This window comes from Oryx dammah, unplaced genomic scaffold (assembly GCF_014754425.2).
Source record: "Oryx dammah isolate SB20612 unplaced genomic scaffold, SCBI_Odam_1.1 HiC_scaffold_27, whole genome shotgun sequence".
Classification (NCBI taxonomy): domain Eukaryota; kingdom Metazoa; phylum Chordata; class Mammalia; order Artiodactyla; family Bovidae; genus Oryx; species Oryx dammah.
In genome coordinates this window covers 122,019,609-122,043,426 of record NW_024070211.1, presented here as the reverse complement: position 1 = coordinate 122,043,426, position 23,818 = coordinate 122,019,609, and the positions used below count along the sequence as shown (strand labels likewise).

General features: G+C 35.3%; 1 protein-coding gene across 3 annotated transcripts in view; it reads right to left on the bottom strand.

Annotated features, from left to right (window-relative positions):
- Positions 1-23,818, bottom strand: part of DNAJC10 (DnaJ heat shock protein family (Hsp40) member C10) — a 48,218-nt gene that overhangs the window by 19,184 nt on the left and 5,216 nt on the right. For all 3 annotated transcript variants that reach the window (XM_040227756.1, XM_040227755.1, XM_040227757.1), the window contains 10 exons: positions 23,118-23,168; positions 16,474-16,556; positions 16,108-16,239; positions 15,462-15,555; positions 14,315-14,392; positions 9,219-9,262; positions 8,418-8,555; positions 4,189-4,278; positions 3,315-3,428; positions 1,751-1,865 (listed from right to left, as the gene is read on the bottom strand). In XM_040227756.1, the coding sequence (XP_040083690.1) occupies positions 1,751-1,865; positions 3,315-3,428; positions 4,189-4,278; positions 8,418-8,555; positions 9,219-9,262; positions 14,315-14,392; positions 15,462-15,555; positions 16,108-16,239; positions 16,474-16,556; positions 23,118-23,168 (939 nt within the window). The remainder of the gene's footprint in view (positions 1-1,750; positions 1,866-3,314; positions 3,429-4,188; positions 4,279-8,417; positions 8,556-9,218; positions 9,263-14,314; positions 14,393-15,461; positions 15,556-16,107; positions 16,240-16,473; positions 16,557-23,117; positions 23,169-23,818) is intronic.

Sequence of the window (23,818 nt, the reverse complement as noted above, 5' to 3'; positions counted from 1 at the left end):
AAGCAAGCACTTGGGTATCCATGGTATATTCCACGGGAGAAAATGCTGTAAGTGAAGTTTCAAAGGGTGACTTGGAGTTCGCTAAATATCTTGAGGGCCAAGAAGTAATGCTTACAATGGAAGAGGAAGAAAAATCTGTGTAAGGCACAGGAGTGAAAGAACATGGTATTTTCAATGATTCACAAGTAGCTAGAGCTAAAATTATTTGCAGGGGCAGAGGTGGGAGATGAGGTTGGAAAACCAGGCAGAGGCACGTTAACTTTTACCTTAACAACTATTTACTGAATTCCTGTTATGCACCGCCATTCTAGTGGGGACCGAGACAAAGTCATTGCTCCTACGCTAGGGTATCTGAAGTTCATTCCTAACGAGATCAGAAGACTCAAGGCAGAAAAGGGACATACGAAGGCTCCACGTATTCCATGGTATAAATCTGCAAAGAAAACAGTTAATTGTAAAGAAAAAATGCTACGAGGCAGATAATTATACTGGAGGATGTTAGACAAGATGGAGATGATGGACCTGGAATAAGGCAGTAAGCCCAGACTAGAGAAGGAATCTGAGAAATATGTCAGAGGCGGAAAAGAACAGAACAGAACAGTAAGAAACCTGAGGTCATTTCCAGCACCTTCACGAGGTGGCATAGTTTAGTGCAGCTCTAAGTCTAGGCTTCGGAGTCAGACATATTTGGATACAAAATCTACCTTCGCCAGTTATTTTATCTTTCTGAGCCTGTTTTCTGCCTTGCCGTGAAGATATACATAGATATGCACAATATGCAAATACCTTTAGGAAAACATCTCATTTATAAAAAACACTGAGTAAACAGTAGTTACTGTTAAATTTATCTTGTCGTCTTTGCTCACATAGTTCCTTCAGTCTAGGGGAACTCACTTGTTTTCTTGTATTTGCCTGGGGAAACTGAGTATTCAAATGTCACCTTAATTCAAATATCACCTCCTGATGCAAAAGTCTCTTTATTTGATCTTATATTTATAATGACTATTACAATGTCCTTCATATTTTCTTAAAAATCTCCCTTTTTTCACTATCCCCGCACTAGATATTTTAAACTTCCTGAGAGCAGAGTCCATACCTTACAATTTTGCATTCCTAACACCTATAAGAATGCTTGTCACGGTACAGGCATAGTATCAATATCTGTTATTTACTAACTGTTAGTAGTTTGTGTCTATCTTTTGCTACACTTGACCTTTTCCAGGACAGAGACAATGATGTATACCAAACTTCAGGAACTGGAACTGCATGATGCAGGGCTAACGTCCTCAACAAGCTGAAATGCAGAAATACAAATTCAAAATTCAAGAAAACTAACAAAGCAGTTAACGGAGATGTTTGGTCATCAAGTGTTGTGAAAACATCTAATAAGACTATCTAGAAATTGCCCATAATGGTTGAGATGCTGTATTAGGTACACTGAAATGGAAATGATAGGTATTGCTTATTTTTGTCAACCAGCAAGACCCTTAAATTCTTTACTAGCCTGACAAGTCACTAGAGTTCTTACTGAAATACTGATCACAATATTAGATAGAAAAAAGGGATTTATTTTAAAAAGAATAAAAAAGATAAAATAACTATATATAATTCAAAATATCTTTCCCTTTAAGAAACACTTACTAATAAATGAAAGCAAAGTTATTTTAAAATAATCATGTCCATATAAAACAAGGTAAAAAGTAAAATTAAAAAATGAAGAAATTTTTAAATCATTTTTTCCCCTTCTTACCATGATGAATTTCAAATTCTTTGGTTCCCTGTCCTTTAAATACTGCTAGACACGGCTGAAAAACATAGAAGTTACTACAGACGTCTGGTGCAGAGGAACAGTCAAACTTGCCAACCTAAAGGAAAGAGAAAGTTCAATATGTAGAAAATAAAATCTTATCCATTCAATTAAATATTCATAAGGATAATCCGAAAATGACATTTCTATAAAAACAACACAGCTTCTAAACAAGTTAATGGACTATGAAAATAAGAAACAGGAATCATTAATTTACATTTAACACTGAAACTACATTTAGTAAAAATAATGCCTCTTGGAGATCTCAAAAACCTGAGAGGAAATTACCAAGAAAATATTAAGTTGTTTATGAAGCCCATCCTTCTAAAAACTTAGAGGATATTTATATTATCTTGACATGGGGGAGAGAAAGAACGTCTTAAGACTGCAGAAGCAGAAATATTTCATACAGTGTGGGAACAAACCTAGTAGGCAAATGATAAACCAAGAAAAATATCTGCAGTATTTAAGATAGAGGATTTCTATTAAGAAATAAAAGATAAACATCCCATCAGGAGAAAGTAAATGGGGCAGAGACATACATAGAAAATAAAATAGAAAGCAAATACATAAAAATGAGTATTATTAACATATCACTTTTGGCCTATCCAAACAGTGCTGATTATAAAGAATGGTAATACCAGGGCTGGCTCTGGTGTAGAGAGGAAATGGGTCACTCCCATGCTGTCAGTAAGAAGGAAGGCTCTGATAATGAGGATAAAAAACTTCTAAAAAAATATAACCTTGGTTCAAAAAATTCCTCATAGTGCATTTTTCCAGTGTATCTTTTTTGATATAAAAATGGAAACAACTTAAAAGTCACCAGTAAGAGAGAACAGGTTAAACAATCATAGTGTAGCCACACAGTGAGATGATGACTGATACATATACCTACACAAAAACATACATACCAATATATATTACACTGGTATGTAGAAAAGTTTTTAATCACTAAATGGAAAATTTTACAGAGGAGAATAAAAGCATACATATAAATTTACATGTGTAGGTCTATTACCATGGCCACTGTAATATGCAGAGGTGCACATGTATACATATGTGCTAACACATACCCACGTTTAAAAAGCCTCAACAGTTGTAACAGTAAATTCTTAACAATGGTGAAAATACAGATACTTTTTAGAAATCTCTAACTCATTTTTGCACTTATTTATAATATCATAATTTAAAATAATGTACATGAATTACATGAATTACTTATATAAAGAAACAAGTACTTAAAAAAAGCTATAGTTTTCTGCATTCCAGAAAAACTATATCATATAGATTTATCAGATACCAACTGCTCAAGAGTAATGAGGGTTAAACTTTTTCAGATATCATTTTAATTTTCAGTAGAAAAAAAAACAGAAGAACAAAAGCATTTAGGGATTTCTAAATTTAAAATTCAACTAAACATCTTAATGTTATTTAAAACATAACTTTATGTACTAAATTAAGAAGACAGCACAAAAGCAGAAGGGTAGGCAGAATACATTTTTCTTACTTGAATATGTTCATTTTTAAGTAGAGTTTTTAGTTTCTTCAACTCAGGATCATTTGAATTTTCATTTTGTCCAAAGTGAAAAAATAAGAGCCACCGATGATGAGCTAAACGATCCTTAGAAATGATTAAAAAAGAAAGTGATAAAGGGAAAGAAACATCAGAGATGAGAAATCCTAAGAGTTCTAATCTTTATTTCTTTGACTTAATTTTAACTATCTTAACCATTACTTCAAAATACTGTCTAAAATTCAGACCCAGTCATATTCTTATGTTGTAGTTTATTTGGAATAATGCTATATAAACCAAACATATAGTATTACAGAAAGAAAAGAGCCATTAAATCATGAAATCTTAAGGTGGATAACTGTGCTAAGAAAAAAAACGCAGTTTTAATGACACAGAACTAAAAAGCTGAAAGGTAGGGAAGCCAGATTGTTTTCAGGTTTAACATAAAGTTTCGTAGGGATACAGACTTAGAAAACTTCTGGGATCAATAAGTAGAAGAAATCAATTGATTCTACTACAAACTGAATGTTTCTAAAGCTGGTCTGTAATTCTCACTGAACAACATCATCTGTTCTGTAGGGAGGAACACAGAGCTTCAGATCAGATTCAAAGTTGCTTTGTGATCAGTATCTTGCCTTTCCTGGTGCTCTTCCTGAACTTGCCTATAGGACTAGTTACACAAAGCTATCGATCCACCCTCAAGCTGCAATCCCAGCAAACCTGGCATTAGAGTTTAACCTGGAATCAACTGATAAATATATATAAATAAGATCCTCTGAAATGAATAAAACAAATGCTGACTTTTAAAATGTTAAGATCTGAAATGTTATCAATATCTGCTATTATTTATTATTAAAGAAAAAATTACCTGTAGTGTATTTGCTGAAAGGAGTTCAAAATCTGGAAGATTATGCATTATTTCCAAATAAATTTCTTTAGCATCCAATGAGCTAAGAAACTAAAATAAGAGAATCAAATTGTTATTTTTTAAAATCAACATTTGAGTATTTCAGTGTCTTAGTTTTTCAGTTTTCAGAGAAAGAAATTTTAAGAAAAAAACCACAGAAGTAACATAGTTTTCAAGCTATATTTATCCTAAATGTTTTCCTTTTCAAAAAAAGATAGTATACCATATTTTGACAATTATTAAACAGTTATATAACTGGGTTGTTTCTTTAAAAATAGTGATGCAAAATAAATTTCATTATGAGGTGTTTTATTACCTGGAATTTTCTGTTAACTGTGTTGGGTATTCTACAATAATCCTCAAAATAACCTTGAGTGACCTCTGGCTCATTGGTGGGAAAAGCTGTATCATATTCAATCTAATTTTAATGCTAACCATGTTTATAGGATGCCAGTGCTTTACAAATTTTCTAAAAATTGTTAACAGAATATTTGATGATCTAATAAGATGCTTTATGGGCTTCCCTGGTGGCTCAGTGGTAAAGAATCTGCCTGCAATGCAGGAGACCAGGGTTTGATCCCTGGGTTGGGAAGATCCCCTGGAGGAGGGCAAAGCAACCCACTCCAGTACTCTTGCCTGGAGAATTCCATGGACAGAGGAACCTGCCAGGCTACAGTCTATAGGATTGCACAGAGTTGGACATGACTGAAGCCAAGAAAGCAGCAGCAGTAGCAGTAAGGTGCTTCATATCCCAATTAATAATGGCAGAAAGTGCAGAAGAACTAAAGAGCCTCTTGATGAAAGTGAAAGAGGAGAGTAAAAAAGTTAGCTTAAAGCTCAACATTCAGAAAACGAAGATCATGGCATCCAGTCCCATCACTTCATGGCAAATCGATGGGAAAACAGTGGCTGACTTTTTCTGGGCTCTGAAATCACTGCAGATGGTGACTGTAGCCATGAAATTAAAAGACGCTTACTTCTTGGAAGGAAAGTTATGACCAACTTAGACAGCATATTCAAAAGCAGAGACATTAGTTTGCCAACAAAGGTCCATCTAGTCAAGCTATGGTTTTTCCAGGAGTCATGTATGGATGTGAGAGTTGGACTATAAAGAAAGCTGAGCACCAAAGAATTGATGCTTTTGAACTGTGGTGTTGGAGAAGACTCTTGAGAGTCCCTTGGACTGCAAGGAGATCCAACCAGTCCATCCTTAAGAAGATCAGTCCTGAGTGTTCATTGGAAGGACTGATGTTGAAGCTGAAACTGCAATACTTTGGCCACCTGAGGAGAAGAGCTGACTCATTAGAAAAGACCTGGATGCTGGGAAAGATTGAGGGCAGGAGAAGAGGACAACAGAGGATGAGATGGTTGGATGGCATCACTGACTTGATGGACATGGGTTTGGGTGGACTCCGGGAGTTGTTGATGGACAGGGAGGCCTGGTGTGCTGTGGTCCATGGGGTTGCAAAGAGTCGAACACGACTGGTGACAACTGAACTGAATTGAAGGAATTAAGAAAAACTTACGGGAAAACTGGAATGGACCTTGTTTATTATAGAGGTTTTTAGAAATAATGTCCCTGAATCAAACCAATGAGGAGTTTTTCAGGGTAAAATGTATATATGTAAAATATGTATTTTAAATTAAATACACTTTAGATCTAGGTCTCTTATTTAAAACACAAACAACTGAAATAGACACATCTCAATTCTAACAACTATCTATTTCTGTCCATATTTTATCCTCAGCATATTTTTTTCATGGAACTCTCTTTGCTAGCCTAATTCTCACTGAAGCAGCTGCTATTACCAAAAGTGTAGCAATAAGTTACACCAAGAAAATGTATACAGGGGTTGATCAGTTTACTGTCTATCTTTAAACTATTTTCTTGACAATTCAAATATTACCTCAAAGATATAAAACTCTATTAAAAACCTGTAGAAACTATTACTGTATTCAGTTTAACTATGTTCAACATGAGAACACAATCCAATGGATAGAAACAATGTCTCTAAGAATAGAAAACTTGGTTTTTCTGCTTAAAAATAAAAAAGTCTGTAGCATACTCTCAGAAACCTATGAAATAATTTGTTACCAAAGGGCTTAACAGGTGAAAACAGAAAGCTTTCATGTTTCAGTACTATAAAGCTCATTCACTTTACTCACGTTGATCAAAAATTTTATATAATTTATAAATTTTTAAATTATAAATTGGTTTTAGAGTAAAATTTGGTAGTTTTATTTACAAAGGTATTGTGCAGCCTCTAAATTCCACCTGCCAAACATATTTAGCTAGCATAGAGTTTTACATTTTTTAAAAACTTGAATGCTTTTAGGAGGGACAAGGACTTTAATTCATCACCCTGTGTTATCACACTTCTAATATCACTTATTTATGTTTCCTGAGATCATATCTGAGCTTGCTGTTTTAACCAAAAAGTCCCAAGATCTCACTGAAAAATGAGATTGTTGTACTGAAGGCAAGAGCCTATGTTTAGCGTTAACCAGAGAACAGGTAATCTTCATGAGCTAATGGCACAGTGTAAAATAAACCCAGGTTTTTTGGGAAATCTGGCAACATGAATTGAATTTGCAATTGCTACAGCCATCTCATTCTAAATAGATAATGGTAGAATTGCACAAAGGTGAGCAAGACAGTACATTATAACACTGCTTGTAATCATGAGAAAGTAGAAATTTAAGTATCTATCCAGAGAGGACTGGTTAAACTCATTATATTACATTTAGTCAATGAATTAGTTTCTAGGAATTGTTGATGCACATATTCACAGGAATTATTGTATATACTACTATTCAGGGACACACACACATACACACATAGTATAAAGCACTTAAGCAGGCACTAAATGGGCTTCCCTTGTGGCTCAGCTGGTAAAGAATCCGCCTGCAATGTGGGAGACCTGGGTTCAATCCCTGGGTTGGGAAGATCCCTGGGAGAATGGAAAGGCTACTCGCTCTAGGATTCTGGCACTATATATAGTACTTATGTGCCAGATATTCTTCTAGGCCCTTAGGATATGTCAGTGAAAAATTAAAACTTGAAATTTACTACAAGAGAAAAATAATGAAAGAATAAATATAGTATATAAGGTGATAAGTACAATGAGGTGGATAATGAAAGATTTTAAAGAGATCCAACTATTTTCCTGATGAATAGAGTATAGGTTATAAATATAAGAAAAAGGGGTCAAGAATGACTCCAAGGTATTTGGCCTTAATCATAAAAGATGAAGCTTTCATTAACTGAGATGCGGAAAAAACTAGGTAGAACAGACGTATGGGGAAATATCAGGAGTACAGTTACAGACATCTAAGTTTGGAACATCAATTAATATCCCAGGGGAGACAATAAACAGGCTGGAGAATAACCACGTCTGTAGTGTAGGGCAGAGGTCTGGGCCAAAGGCAAAACTAGTGAGTTGCCTGCATGAAGTCATAATTTCACACACATATAAGCAGAGAGCTGGAAGGGTATGTCCCAAGACTTGATGGTGCTTGCCTATGGGTGATTTAGTTTTAATGAATTTCAAATCTTTCTTTACACATTTATATATCAAATATGAACTTCTATAATGGATACATGTAATCTGTATCAATATCAAAAAAAGAAAAGTAAAAACAGAAAACTACAGGTAGTTTGTCTTACATTAGAATCTTTTTTTGTGGGTGGGTTCTCTAGAGACCTATCTGATATCCTAGTATTTGTTTCAGCTCCTTGACAGCTTTCTTGAACCTCAGCTTCTTCATTCATAAAATTAGGAAGGTGAACCAGACCAGTAGATCATCAAACTAAGTTTATATCAGAGTCAAACAGGAGGCTTAAAAAAAACCAGATACCAGATTCCAGCTAAACCTACTAATAATCTATATTTTAACATGAGAAAATATGGAAGTAAATGGAAACCAGTAAATATTCATTTAACCTAAGAATATATTCTTTACCTTTGGGACTGTTAAAAGTAGTTTAGAAATAATCCTTACAGTTTAACTTTTTAAACTGAAGTATTAAACAGAATCCCAAATATTAAGTATTTGTTCTAAATAAATTAAGTGTTCCATAATCAGATGATATAAACTGGTTCATTTTTTTTTGCTCATTGTTTACAAAATGATATATTTGAATACATGTGTTATGTATTTATATGTAAAGAAATTAAAGGGATTCATACCAAAATACCGCTTTTCTCTTTGTTATTTAAAGTGGCTCCAGGAGGAAAATAGGCAGTCGTACTTGTTGTAATATCCAAACTTTTACAAAGGTTATCCTGGGTGGCACAGTCCACCCATCCCACATTAACAAGACCATCCTAAAATGAAAAGAAAAAATAATATTGTAAGTTGAGAAAAAAAAGTTAAGAAGGATTTATAGTTCATAAAAATACAACTGCACTACCATAAAAATTAAACTTTTAAAAAGAACACAAAAAATGAGGCAGATTTGAATAACGTGATTAATAAATTTGATCAAATAGATATAAAAATTACACCTCACATAGGAAACATTTTAAAGCATACATAGAACACTAACAATCTTTGTAAAACAAACAAACAAAATCTTGGCAAATGCCCAACCCACAAGGACAGTTTCAATAGTGTTAAATTATCAACACAGAGACTGTACTCCGTGACTATAATGATGAGAGCTAAGTAAGTAAAATAACAAAACAACAAAAAATTAAGGTTTGGAAATGACAAAAACACTAACTCTCTGGTTTCTTTAACCTCTTTGGAACTCAATAATTAAATTATGGAATATTTAGGAGTGAATGAAAGCACTACATGTTAAAATATATTGAACACAGCCAATCAGAAGGACGCTTATAACTATGAATATATTGATCAGAAAACAAGGAAGATTACAAACAAGGGAGTTAAATGTTCAAGAAACCAGCAAAGAAAATACCTGGAATCAGTTTTTAAATGTGTTTCTTAACATGGTGATACAGTTTTGCAAAATAATTGATGCTTACCAACATACCACTTAACCTGAGACGTGTCTGTGAGGTCAAACAATCTGAGGGGGGGAAAAGAAACTTATGAGGAACTTTCAGCTATTAAGTATGAAATCTATACTTTCATTTGCTGCAAACCATGATGTTGACTCTAAGGCAATTAATTGGGCTGTGCTGGTAAATACTGAGACTTTTATTTACCATGCAGACACAGGGGTCAATGTCTCATTCTTCTCCCTCCTGAGCTTTTCTCTCTCTCTTCCCTTCCCCTCCCTTCCCTCCCTCTCCTCTTCTCTCCCCTTAGTTTCTCAGGATTTCTAGGCAAGGAAGAAAGAAGGCACTCCCTCTCAAGCACCTCCTTAAGATCTTATTCTAAAATAGCTCCTCCTATCAACAGCCCCCTTGAACCAAGGGATCTCATAATTTGGGATAATAAAATGTAATGGACCTATCTGATTAACATATACAGCAAATTCTTAAAATACAGTACACTCTTAAATAGGTTCTTCACTCTTTCTTCACCCTTATGGCAGAAAGCAAAGAGGAACTGAAGAGCCTTCTTGATAAAAGTGAAAGAGGAGAGTGAAAAAGCTGGCTTAAAACTCAACATTCAGAAAACGAAGATCATGGCATCCAATCCCATCACTTCATGGCAAACAGATGGGGAAACAACGGCAACAGTGAGAGACTTTATTTTTTTGCACTCCAAAGTAACTGCAGATGGTGACTGAAGCCACAAAATTAAAAGACGCTTGCTCCTTGGAAGAAAAGCTATGACCAACCTAGATAGTATATTAAAAAGGAGAGACATTACTTTGCCAACAAAGGTCTGTCTAGTCAAAGCTATGGTTTTTCCAATAGTCATTAATGGATGTGAGAGTTGGACTATAAAGAAAGCTGAGTGCCGAAGAATTGATGCTTTTGAACTGTGGTGTTAGAGAAGACTCCTGAGAGTCCCTTGGACTTCAAGGAGATCCAACCAATCCATCCCAAAGGAGATCAGTCCTGGGTGTTGTTTGGAAGGACTGATGTTAAAGCTGAAACTCCAGTACTTTGGCCACCTCATGCGAAGAGATGACTCATTGGAAAAGACTCGACTCACTGGAAAAGACTCTGATGCTGGGAGGGATTGGGGGCAGGAGGAGAAGGGGACGACAGAGGATGAGATGGCTGGATGGCATCACTGACTTGATGGACATGAGTTTGAGTGAACTCCGGGAGTTGGTGATGGACAGGGAGGCCTGGCGTGCTACGGTTCATGGGGTTGCAAAGAGCTGGACACGACTGAGCAACTGAACTGAACTGAACTAATCTTTGCTGAATACAGGTGCAAAAATCCTCAATAGAAGACTAGCGAACTGAATCCAACAATACTGAAAAAGCATCATACACCATGATCAAGTTGGATTCATTTCAGGGTCACAAGAATGTTTTCACATATGCAAATCAATCAATGTGATATTAACAAAAAAGACAAAAACCACATGACCATCTCAACAGATGCAGAAAAATCATTTCACAAAATTCAACAGCCATTCATGATAAAAACTTTCATAAAAGTGGGTGTACAGGGAACATATTACAACATAATAAAGGTCATTTACAACAAAGCCACAGTCAAAAACATAATACTCAACAGTGAAAAACTGAAAGCCTTCCCTCTAAATTTGGGAACAAGATGAGGATGCCCACTCTCATTGCTTCTATTCAAGTATTGGAGGTCCTAGCCACAGCCACTAGACAAGGAATTGTTCTGAGCAATCCTAAAGAAAAATAAAGCAGGAGGCATCATCCTACCAAACTTTAGACAATGCTACAAAGCTACAGTAATCAAGAGTGTGGTACTGGCATAAAAACAGTTATATGGATCAATGGCACAAAACAGAGAGCCCAGAAATAAACTCACACATCTATGGTCAATTAACTTTCAACAAAGGAGGCAAGGATATACAATGGGGAAAAGATGATCTCTTCAGCAAGTGGTGTTGGAAATGCTGGAGAGCACAGGTAAATCAATGAAGCTGGAACACATCCTGTCATCATGTATGGAAATAAACTCAAAATAGCTTCAAGACTTAAATAGAAGATGTAACACCATAAAACTCCTAGAAGAAATCACAGGCAAAACATTCTCTGCCATAAATCATACCAATGTTTTCTTAGGTCAGTCTCCCAAGACAATAAGAATAAAAACAAAAGTAAACAAATAGGACCTTATCAAACTTAAAAGCTTTACAAACAAAACAAAAAGACAACCTACAGAATGGGAGAAAATATCCACAAACAGCGCAGCCAACCAGGGCTTAATTTCCAAAATGTACAAACAGTTAATAAAATCCAACAGCAAAAAGTCAACCCAATCAAGAAACGACCAGAAGGCATAAAATAGACATTTCTTCAAAGAAGAAATACCGATGGCCAACAGACACATGAAAAGATGCTCAATACTGTTAACTATTAGAGAAATGGAAATGATAGCTGCAGTGAGGCAGCACTTCCAGTCAGAATGACCGTCATTAAAAAGTCTACAAACAGCAAATGCTGGAAAGGGTGTGGATTAAAAGGAACCTCTGACATTACTGGTGGAACGTCAGTTGGTACTGCCATTATAGAGAACATTATGGAGCTTCCTCAGAAAACGCAAACTAGTATTACCATACGATCCAGCAATCCCATCCCTAGGCCTATATCCAGACAAAACTCCAACCCCAAAAGATACATGCAGCCCTATGTTCAGAGCAGCACTATTCACAACAGCCAAGAAATGGAATCAACCGACATGTCCATGAGCAGATGAATGGGTACAGATGTGGTACATACACACAATGGAATACCATTCTGCCATAAAAAAGAGCGACATAATGCCACGTGCAGTGACGCGGATGCAACCAGATCACCGTCCCAAGTGCAGTCAGTCAGAAGAAAGAGGGAGACAGCATCCAATACGGCTTTCACGTGAAATCTAAGATAGGACACAAATGAACCTATCTATGAAACAGGACCACGGATATAGAGAGGATACTGGTGGTTGCCAAGGAGGAGAGGGCTTGGGAGGAGGGACAGAGTAGGAGGTTGGGGTTCCACAGAATGAATAAACAAGGTGCTACTGTACAGCACAGAGAACTATATTCAGTATCCTATGATAAACCATAGTGGAAAGGAACAGAAAAACAGAATGCATACACATGTATAACTCAGTCACTTAATTAGAGCAGTAGTTAACACAACAGTGTAAAACAACTATACTTCAATTAAAAAAAAAGCTTTAGAGACCTAAATATAAGACATGACATCATAAAACTCCTAGGAGAAACCACAGGCAAAACATTCTCAGACATAAACTGTAGCAATATTTTCTTAGATCAGTCTCCCAGGGCAAACACAATAAAAAAGCAGAAGTAAAGAACTGGGACCTAATCCAACTTACAAGCTTGGTTTTGTAAGTATGCACAGCAAAGAAGTCATCAATAAAATGAAAAGACAACTTAAGAAACAGGAGGAAATATTTGCAAATGATGTGACCAAAAGGGGTTAATAATTAAAATAGTAAATAGCTCAGATGACAGAAATAATGAAAAAACAAACGACCCAATCAAAGAATGGGCAGGGACTTCCCTGACTGTCTAGTGGTTAAGAATCCACACTTACAATGCAGGGGTCATGAGTTCGATCCCTGATTGGGAAACTAAGATCCCCCATGCTGTGCTGTGTAGCCAAAAAAAAGAAAAAAGGCATAAGACCTAAACAGACATTTCTCCAAAGAAGACATATACAGAGAGCCAACAAGCCACATGAAAAGATGCTCAACACGGCTACTTATTACAGAAATGCAAATCAAAACCACAACGAGGTAGCATCTGACACCAGTAAGTATGGCTATTATCAAAAAGTCTACAAATAAATGCTGGAAAGTGTGGAGAAAAGGAACCCCACCAAACTGTTGGTGGGAATATAAACTGGTACAGCCACAATGGAAAACAGTATGGCAGTTCCTCAAAAAAACAAAACATAGATCTATCGTATGATCCGGCAATTCCACTCCTGGGTATAGCCAGAAACGAAAAAAACCTCTTAATTTGAAAAGCTATATGCACCTGTGTGTTCAAGCAGAGCTATTTAGCCAAGACATGGAAATAACCCAAGCGTCCATCAACAGACAACCAGCTTAAGAAGATGTGGTACGGATACAAGGAGTAGTACTTGGCCATAAAAAGAATGAAATGTTGCCATCTGCAGAAACATGAATGGACCTAGAGAATATTATACTTTGTGAAGTCAGACACATATATGATATTTATATGTGAAATCTAAAAAATAATACAAATCAATCTATACACAAAACAGAAACAAACTTAGACACAGAAAACAACCTAACAGTCACCAGAAGGGAGAGAGATGAGGGAAGGGACAAATTAGGAATGTGGGATTAATAGACACAAACTACTATACACAAAGTTGGTACAAAGGATGTACTGTATAGTACAGGGAATTTTACCCAGTATCTTGTAATAACCTATAATGGAAGGTATCCCACAAAAAATCAAACAATGCTGTATACCTGAAACCAACACAATATTGTAAATATACACTTCAACTTAAAAAGAGCAATTAATAATTTTATAGCCTTATGTGTAAAATAATAAAAAGATAAATATCCATTAAATAAAAATTATAACATTAAAAAGTATAAACTGTACTTTGAAAATAGACAATGATCAATTATAGTAGCATACTTAAGATTTTCACCTAGTCTAAGAGTACATACTTCCAGTTGCAAGACTAGTAGCTTCTGAGGACCTAATATATAGCATATAGTAATTATATCTAATAATACTGTATTAAATCCTTGAAACTTGTTCAAAGAGCAGATCCTAAATGTTCTCATGACTAGAAGGAAGTAGTAATTGTGTGACAGGATAGAGGTGTTAGCTAATATTATGGTGGTCATCATCTTCTAACATATAAGTGTTTCAGATCAACACATTGTACACCTTAAAGTTACACAATGTTCTATGTCAATTATACCTCAATAAAGCTATGGGAAAAAAAAGGCTGTCATCTAAAAATCAAAAGTCATGGTCTCTTCATCATAACAAAATAACAAATAATATTACCACTTCCTTCGGAACAAAAAGTGATCAGCCAGCCAATACCAGCAGCAAATGCAGTTTGTATGGAGTTAACAAAATTTCCTTAAGAGAAAAATAAAGAAAATTTCTGATCACTTACTACTCCACAATGGAAACCATTTTCTAAATGGGATTTCCCATTTAATCTCACCCATTTCCAATCTACTCGAGTAGTTTTCAGGATTCCTAAAAATCCTCCTGAGCATGTCAAATTCCTACCCTGACTTTTTTTTTTTCCAATCATATAAAATCTAAATTCATTATTAAGAAAGAAACCCCAATTGGCAAGTTAGGCCCCTTGTGATCTGAGCTTTGTCTACCCATTCAGTTGGTCATTCCTTCCCCAAACCACTCTACTTTTTACCCATCTTTTGTCAGATTCATGAAATATTGCCAGCTTCCAAATACAGTGACTTTTTAACGATTCCTCTTCACTCTCAAGACAGATTGGATCTGATTTCATTCAGGAAGAATTTCCTAACCCTTCCTCCTTTCCCCACCTGAATTCTTTCATATTCTTTATGCTTCCCTAAGCTTACCTCTATCATAATAGTCACTATTCTGTATTTTAATGGTTTAATAATGGGGTCCTGAAGGCAAAGATTATACAGTTTATGGCTGTAGCCCTCGTACTTAACAGCTTTGGAGATATAACTGGATTCACTGAATGATATGAGCATCCCTTTAGAAGTAAATACTATCATTTCATGGGTAGTACAGAGTAATTACATAACTCCTCTAAAGCTACTTAATGAATTAAATGCCTGAGATTAGAAGAGTTCTTAAACTTCAAAATTAAATTGAATAGGCATAAATTTACACTTGATATAGTATACTTACAAAGGCAATAAAACAACTTGTTTTACTAAATATTCAGCTGCACTTTCAAAGTTGCCTTTTCACCTAGCCCCATCTCATATTCATATCCTACATCAAACTTGTTTTCGTTTCTGTATAAATTAAATTTATGAAAGGCCTATTATTTAGCAGAGCTCAGAACAAATGACATAATTCCTTTCTAAGAAGCATGGAAAAGATAATATGATCAGAACATTAATATTACTACTGAAAAATCTGAAATACCAATTCAAAGTATCCTTGAAAATTAAGCAAATTATGAAGACAAAATTACCTGTCCATAATTCTGTCACTGTGCTTCTAACATGCTGCATAGCAAAATTCATTAAACTTTCCTTTGATCTGTCACCATGGTATTTCACTGCAGCCTATATTTTCATTTATAAAAAGAGAAACATCTTTTACTTTTTAAGACTCAAACAAATACCTTGATTCTCCATTATTCTGAATAAGTAAGATATGTCTTTCAATGGTAAAGTGTTTTTCTAAATGACATGCTAAGAATCTTGATTGCACAGATTCCCTATCAGATATTTGAATATTATTTATAACTGTTTTAGTTTCAGTTTTATCACTTAACACTGGGGAAAGAAAGGGAAATTAGAACTTTATATTCAATGAGAGAAAAGACCTGTAAAATACTTTGTAAATTATAAAGTACAACATGCATATTCGTTATCATTATATTCCTTAAGATGGAAACTGAAATTGGCAAACATTTCATTTTGTTAAAGTAATGGCATCTAAAAGTATTTACAGTATAATCAAAAATGTTTATTATGACTAGAGCATAGTTAGATAGCACCTAATGTAAGAGAAACCAAAAGATTCTACAAATTCACATATTGTGTTTTCTCTAGTATTTCTTTTGTTATAATGTTCCATCAAATAAAAAAACAAAAATGTCAATTTTATCTTACCATTCCAGACCTAAAAATGAAAAGGCTGGGATAACTGTTGACTCCTTTCATTCGGCAAAGCATTCTATCATCGCCACAGTTAACTGCTCCAATTCGAAGCAATCCATCTACTTCTTTTGCAAAGTCTCTCCACTATGAGGGAAAAAAAAAAGTAATTCTCTGATAAAATAATTTACATTTCCTTGAACATTCTTCAAACTATACTTCCTTAAAGGAGAATGTATTCATGAAATAAAACCATAAACGTGAAAAAATATGATAGCTATTTCTGATTGTTAAATCCTAACATATTTTTTAAAACACTCAAATAATAGATACACTGTGAAATAGTAAAACTTTAATAATCAGGATGTAAAAAATACTTACTGTGGGAGCTAAATCATGGCAATGTGAACACCCTGGGGAGTAAAAGTTCACAAACCACAGTTCTCCAGAATTAACAGCAGCATCTAAAAATACATAAACCAAACAACTTATGATTATTTGCGAAAGGTTTGAACATGTTTTAGTTCAAAATTTTCCTTGAGATCAAAATGAAAAAAAATAGTCATATATCTTTCATATTGCCTTTATCATTTTCTATACATTTTTTTCTATAAGAAGAAAACATACTATTTCAACTGTCAAACAATACCTTTAAACAAAAAAAACAACAAAAAACCTCTTCCAAACTCTACTTCAATAAGATGCAGTCTTGAACTGCATAACCTATGTCACCAAGAAGCTGTAAAGATAAAGGGAGCAACATAAGGAAACAACAGTTCAAACCGCACACGAGAGGCCGTGTGGATGACAGAAACGGAGAAGCGACCACAGAGCCTGGGGTGTAAGGCTCTTCTACTATCTGCAGCACCAGTTAAGCACACAGTCAAATTCTGACAGCTACTCCAATTATGAGAGAATGTGGTAAAGGACTTACATGACAGTAAGGACGGTGGAGATTAACCTTTGCTCTTAATAGGGGCTTCCCTGGTGGCTCAGCTGATAAAGAATCAGCCTGCAGTGCAGGAGACCTGGGTTCAATCTCTGGGTTGGGAAGACCCCTGGAGAAGGGAAAGGCTACCCACTCCAGTATTCTGGCCTGGAGAATTCCATGACTGTATAGTCCTTGGGGTTGCAAAGAGTCAGACATGACTCAGTGACCTTCACTCTCACTTTTTGCTCTTAATAAGACATTTTCCTTGGAAAACTGTGTTATCTGAAGTATTAGATCAAGGTTTTTAACAATTCAAAACATAAATATATATTTGCTAAAATAATAGACCAAACACTACATAATATCTACTCCACAATTACATTACACGTTATAATCTAACCTATTAAGGACCTGATACAAACAAAATCTATTTATTTAAAAATTTTATGATTGTAAGGATGTGCTCTAACATTCAAGACAAAAAGTTTAAGACAATTTGCTTTTGGCTAAAGAGTTTCTATATAATTTCACATTAAAATCAGCAATTTTAAAAGAAAATTTCCAAAAGTCATAATAAATTGTACTAAGACATCAAAACATGCACACTATTCGAAATACATATAACTGATTCAGTTTAATTAGTAATGTGTGCAGTAATGTTCACCTACATTTCAGTGCCAAGACACATGGATCTGTGGGAAAAATTACAGGCAAGTGTGTACATTAGGATTTTATCGTCTGTTCTTTGGCAAAGTTTAGAAAGTCTAATGAATAGCCCACTCTATCTAGGTTGTCAAAATAACTGCCATGCTGCCTTGGACCACCAACTGGTAGGAATGGAGGTAAAATCGTACATGTTCTCAGCCCCATTCTTCTGGGATCTCTATAATGCGAGTGTTAGTATGGAAGATGACGTCCCAGAGGTTTCTTACACTGTCCTGATTTCTATTCTGTGTTCATTTTCCTGTTCAGTTTCAGTGATTTCCACTGTCTTCCTCTGTATCATATAATCTACTTGTTGACTTCTTCCAGTGTGTTTTTTACTTATTGCATTTCTTACCTCTGTTTAGTTGCTCTTTTTCTAACTCTTTATCCAAAAACTTCTAACTTCTCACTGTGTTCATTCAATCTTCTCCTAAGTTCTTTGAACATCTTTAAAGTGATGAAAAGGAAAACCTACAGCTAAGAATACCTAGCAAGGCTGTCATTAAGATTTGAAGGACAGAGTGAAAAAAGAAAAGGCCCCAACTACAAACATGAAAATTATGGAAGGAAAAAATCTCACTGTTAAAGCCAAATATACAATAAAGGTAGTAAATCTGTCATGTATAAAGCTAGTAGGAAGGTTAAAACACAAAATAGAAAAAATCATCTATATCCCCAGTAAGTAATTAAGAAACATACAAAAATACATAAAATATGATGTTAAAATCTGTGAATGTGGTGGTGGGGGGAGTAAAATGCAGGGTTGTTATGATGAGTTTGAACCTATGAGATTAGAAACTTAGCATAATCCTACACACATATACAGACTGCTATGCAGTGTGAGGAGTACCCTCAGTAACTATACAGTTTCTGTGTATGGTGACATATTGTAATTAGACTTACTGTAGCGATCATTTTTGAAATGCATAGAAATGACAAATCTCTATGCTGTGTAACAGGAGCTAATATAGTGTTGTAGGTCATTACACTTCAAAAACAACCTCACAGAAAAAGAGATCAGATTTGTGGTTAGCAGAGGTAGAGGTGGGGGAAAGGGGTAACTGGATGAAGGTGGTCAAAAGAAACAAACTTTTAGTTACAAGACAAATAACTACTCGGGAGGTAATGTACAACATTATAATCAACAATGCTGTATACTATATATAAAAGTTGTTAAAAGAAAATCCTGAGAGTTCTCATTACAAGAAAATTGTTTTCCACCTTGGTACTCTGTTTTCATAGAGTACTTCTGATTTGCCCAGTTCCCACTATTGTTGACAATACTTGTAAACCTTTATTATCAAAGCTCAATGAGATGTTTTTGTACAACTCAGTGACCCAGAAAAGAACAAGTATATTTCAAAATGTGATTTTCAATTTCTAAACTATACAGCTAATGTTTGTTAATATTTATACAATTATAGCTAACAGCTTCTGTTAGCCCCAGAAAAATGTTTTTAAAAAAAGCTGAAGTGCTTTGAGTTCCTCTTTCATTTCTTGAGTTTGTCTTCAAAAGAATGCGTGTATTTTGTGGGTAATGACTAGTGTTAAGTGCAGGATGTTCTCTGTTTTCGCAGATACTATCTAGAACTTGTTTTTAGTAACGGTGTAATACTTTTCTGTGACTTATAAAAAGATATACAAATCATGTTTAATGGGAAGGATAAGAACTTCAAAGTGAAGTGTATTAATCACATTTTCTCTTCTGTATTACAGTTGAATTTTACTCCTGATAAAAGTGAACTATGTAATTCGAAGAACTGATGCTTTTGAACTGTGGTGTTGGAGAAGACGCTTGTGAGTCCCTTGGACTGCAAGGAGATCAAACCAGTCCATCCTAAAGGAAATCAGTCCTGAATATTCATTGAAAGGACTGAAGCTGAAGCTGAAACTCTAATACTTTGGCCACCTGATGGGAAGAACTAACTCATTGGAAAAGACCCTGATGCTGGGAAAGACTGAGGGCAGGAGGAGAAGGGGATGACAGAGGATGAGATGGTTGGATGGCATCACCAACTCAATGGAAACGAGTCTGAGTAAACTCCAGGAGTTGGTGATGGACAGGGAGGCCTGGTGTGCTGCAGTCCATGGGGTCGCAAAGAGTCAGATATGACTGAGCGACTGAACTGAACTAACGTAATCTGGATTAACTCTCCCACCACAATTGCAGAACTGGACAAAATACAGAAGAGTTCTGTTGAAAGCGTCAGAGTTACCAATGCAGTTGAAGAATTACGGGACCCCTAGGAACGGGAGGAGGTAGAAATCAGGGGGCCAATGCTTGCCACCTCCTGATAGGCAAGAAACTAAGCAGAGCTTTCAACAGATTCATGAGACAAGAGACAGAAAAATGAAGGTCAGGGCACACGTAGAGAGGGTTCTATATATAAAGGTGAACTGAAGAGAGAGTGGTCTTGTGTAAGTCCAAAGCTCAGCTTTTCAATCATTTCAATCCCTGGAAAAAACCGATCTAAGGTTGTTAGTGACTCTAGTCAAAAGGAAACATAATTTCTCTCTAGAGCAAAAGAACATAAAATAACCTTAAAAATAACTTCATAATTACTTATTAGTTACACAAAAGACAAATTAAGTAATCCAAACCAATAGAAACTACTGGTAATAGGAAGAGACCCACACCAAGTAGGATACTGTGCTATTTACATAAGCACAAACTGATTAAGGACTATCCATCCTTACCCTCCTCCCTTGGCTTCTTCAACTGAAACGCTGGGATCACCCTGTCTTAGGCTAGTCACACACAGGGTAGTATTAGAGTTCAAAAGGAATACTGGCCACTGTGCACTGAACCTGTCGACGTCATTTAATTATTTCTGAATAACCGTCTCTAAGATTTTGTGACTGTAATCTATTTTTAACTACTATTTGGAGTTCTACATGAACTATTAGCAATTCTTAATTTAACCTTTTCTCTGTAATGACTAATCTGAAAAAGCCTGAACCCACGTGCAATACAGACATCAGTAAAGTCTTTCATTTTGGGTAGATTCATGGATTTATCAGCTTGCAGGTTTTGTTCAGTTCTGCTATCTCTAATTCCAAAATTTTCTGTCCCATAGAACCACAAAATACTGATAGACTAGCAGATGAGAAAATAATGACATAAAACGCAATAGGTTCATACAACTACCTGCCAGTAAGTTATGATTCTGCCAGCCTGTGACATGAGTATCAATTCTGTCTACCAATAATACAAACAAATAAAAATTTCTTCCTTTTTTTATAGTTCAGTTCAGTTCAGTAGCTCAGTCGTGTCCGACTCTTTGTGACTCCATGAATCACAGCACACCAGGCCTCCCTGTCCATCACCAACTCCCGGAGTTCACTCAGACTCACATCCATCGAGTCCGTGATGCCATCCAGCCATCTCATCCTCTGTCGTCCCCTTTTCCTCCTGCCCCCAATCCCTCCCAGCATCAGAGTCTTTTCCAATAAGTCAACTCTTCACATGAGGTGGCCAAAGTACTGGAGCTTCAGCTTTAGCATCATTCCTTCCAAAGAAATCCCAGGGTTGATCTCCTTCAGAATGGACTGGTTGGATCTCCTTGCAGTCCAAGGGACTCTCAAGAGTCTTCTCCAACACCACAGTTCAAAAGCATCAATTCTTTGGCGCTCAGCCTTCTTCACAGTCCAACTCTCACATCCACACATGACCACAGGAAAAACCATAGCCTTGACTGGACGGACCTTAGTCGGCAAAGTAATGTCTCTGCTTTTGAATATACTATCTAGGTTGGTCATAACTTTTCTTCCAAGGACTAAGCGTCTTTTAATTTCATGGCTGCAGTCACCATCTGCAGTGATTTTGGAGCAAAAAAAATAAAGTCTGACACTGTTTCTACTATTTTTCTCATCTATTTGCCATGAAGTGATGGGACCAGATGCCATGATCTTCGTTTTCTGAATGTTGAGCTTTAAGCCAACTTTTTCACTCTCCTCTTTCACTTTCATCAAGAGGCTTTTTAGCTCCTCTTCACTTTCTACCATAAGGGTGGTGTCATCTGCATATGTGAGGTTATTGATATTTCTCCCGGCAATCTTGATTCCAGCTTGTGTTTCTTCCAGTCCAGCGTTTCTCATGATGTACTCTGCATAGAAGTTAAATAAGCAGGGTGACAATAGACAGCCTTGACGTACTCCTTTTCCTATTTGGAACCACTCTGTTGTTCCATGTCCATTTCTAACTGTTGCTTCCTGACCTGCATACAGATTTCTCAAGAGGCAGGTCAGGTGGTCCGGTATTCCCATCTCTTGAAGAATTTTCCACAGTTTATTGTGATCCACACAGTCAAAGGCTTTGGCATAGTCAATAAAGCAGAAATAGATGTTTTTCTGGAACTCTCTTCCTTTTCCCATGATCCAGCGGATGTTGGCAATTTGATCTCTGGTTCCTCTGCCTTTTCTAAAACCAGCTTGAACATCAGGGAGTTCATGGTTCACATATTGCTGAAGCCTGGCTTGGAGAATTTTGAGCATTACTTTACTAGCATGTGAGATGAGTGCAACTGTGTGGTAGTTTGAGCATTCTTTTGCATTGTGTTCCTTAGAACTTATTCAGGTATTCACTACCAGACTTTAAACAAAATAATGTACTGAATACATTATTCAGGTCTACCTTGTAGACCTGAACTCACTATGCTGTAGAAAATACAAATATGATGCAACTTTTGCTTAGAAGGAACTGTACAAAACTCACTGGTTTTAACACATTATGAAAATGAGAAATTATATATACATTTTGCACCTAGTAAGTTAATATAGTTTTGAAGTAGAATATTTAAAGTGTACTAGTTTGAAAGTATAAGAATACTGAACATTTTCTAAAGTACACTGCAAAGTGCAGAAGTATATTTTTATATCCATTTTCACACAAATCACAGATCAAAGTAAATCTACTTGCAAAAATGACCACATACTTAGTTAAAACTCTGAAACACAAAACCAGAAATATTTCTACAAGTTTAATAATGTGAAAAAATATAGAAATATAGAATAGATATTGGTTCATTATCTCAAATATGTCAATTATACACAAACACAAGTATAGAATGTTGAGGATGTTGCTAGTACTTCTATGGTTTCCTCAAGTGCCAAATAAGAGGAATAACAGTAGCTAATACACAGGAATGTTCGAAACGTTCATTAACATAATAGAAGGAAAGTTGATGATATGCTAAAATCTACAATAAAAGAAACTATGTTAAAATCTCGATGATGATTATAAAACATTATTTAAAATACAATATATACCATTTACCTTGCTAAAATTAGAAAAATTTCTAAATTCTAAATACATTTGTCTTTGAGGGAAGTTTAGTTAAAGAGACTGGTCTTAAACTACTTTTGGAAAATCATAAATGCACAAACTTACCAAATTCTCTTCTATCCAATGTTATGATTTCAGGATCATCATCATAAATACCTAATTTTAGAAGTAAATAAAATTATAAAATTAAAACTTCATCATAAAAATAAGCACATTAAAAATGTCATTTTCTTTCAATCATCAAAAATCAATTATTTCAAATCTCAAGTTGAAGAATATGGAACAGTGAGAATCTATTCTATTTTTCTAGGAGTAAAGCAAAGAACATATAGTAACAGTGGTGATACACTTATTAAAGAGTGATCAAAAGACATTTCCTGATATGTACTGTCACAAGTTGGAGTTGTGGCTCCTAACAGTCACACAATTTCACCTCCACAGAAAATTTTTATGTTTTTTTGAAAAAGCTTTTATTTGAAAATAATTATAGACTTTTATTAAGTTGTAAAAATAGTTCAGACTCCCATTTACCCAGCTTCCCCTAATGGTGACATACCATATAATTTTAGTACAATATCCAAACGAGGAAACTGGCAGTAGTACATTACTTTCAGACCTCATTCACCTTCAGATTGCATTTTTTTCTTTTTAATGTGCTATTATTTAAAAATGTTTTATATCACGAAATGTCTTATATAATTAGAGTATTTGCAGAGGCAGAAGCAAACAAATATAAATTTATTATAATAACACCAAGTTTCTCATTACTATATAAAACATCAATGAATAAATATTAAGTGATGGAT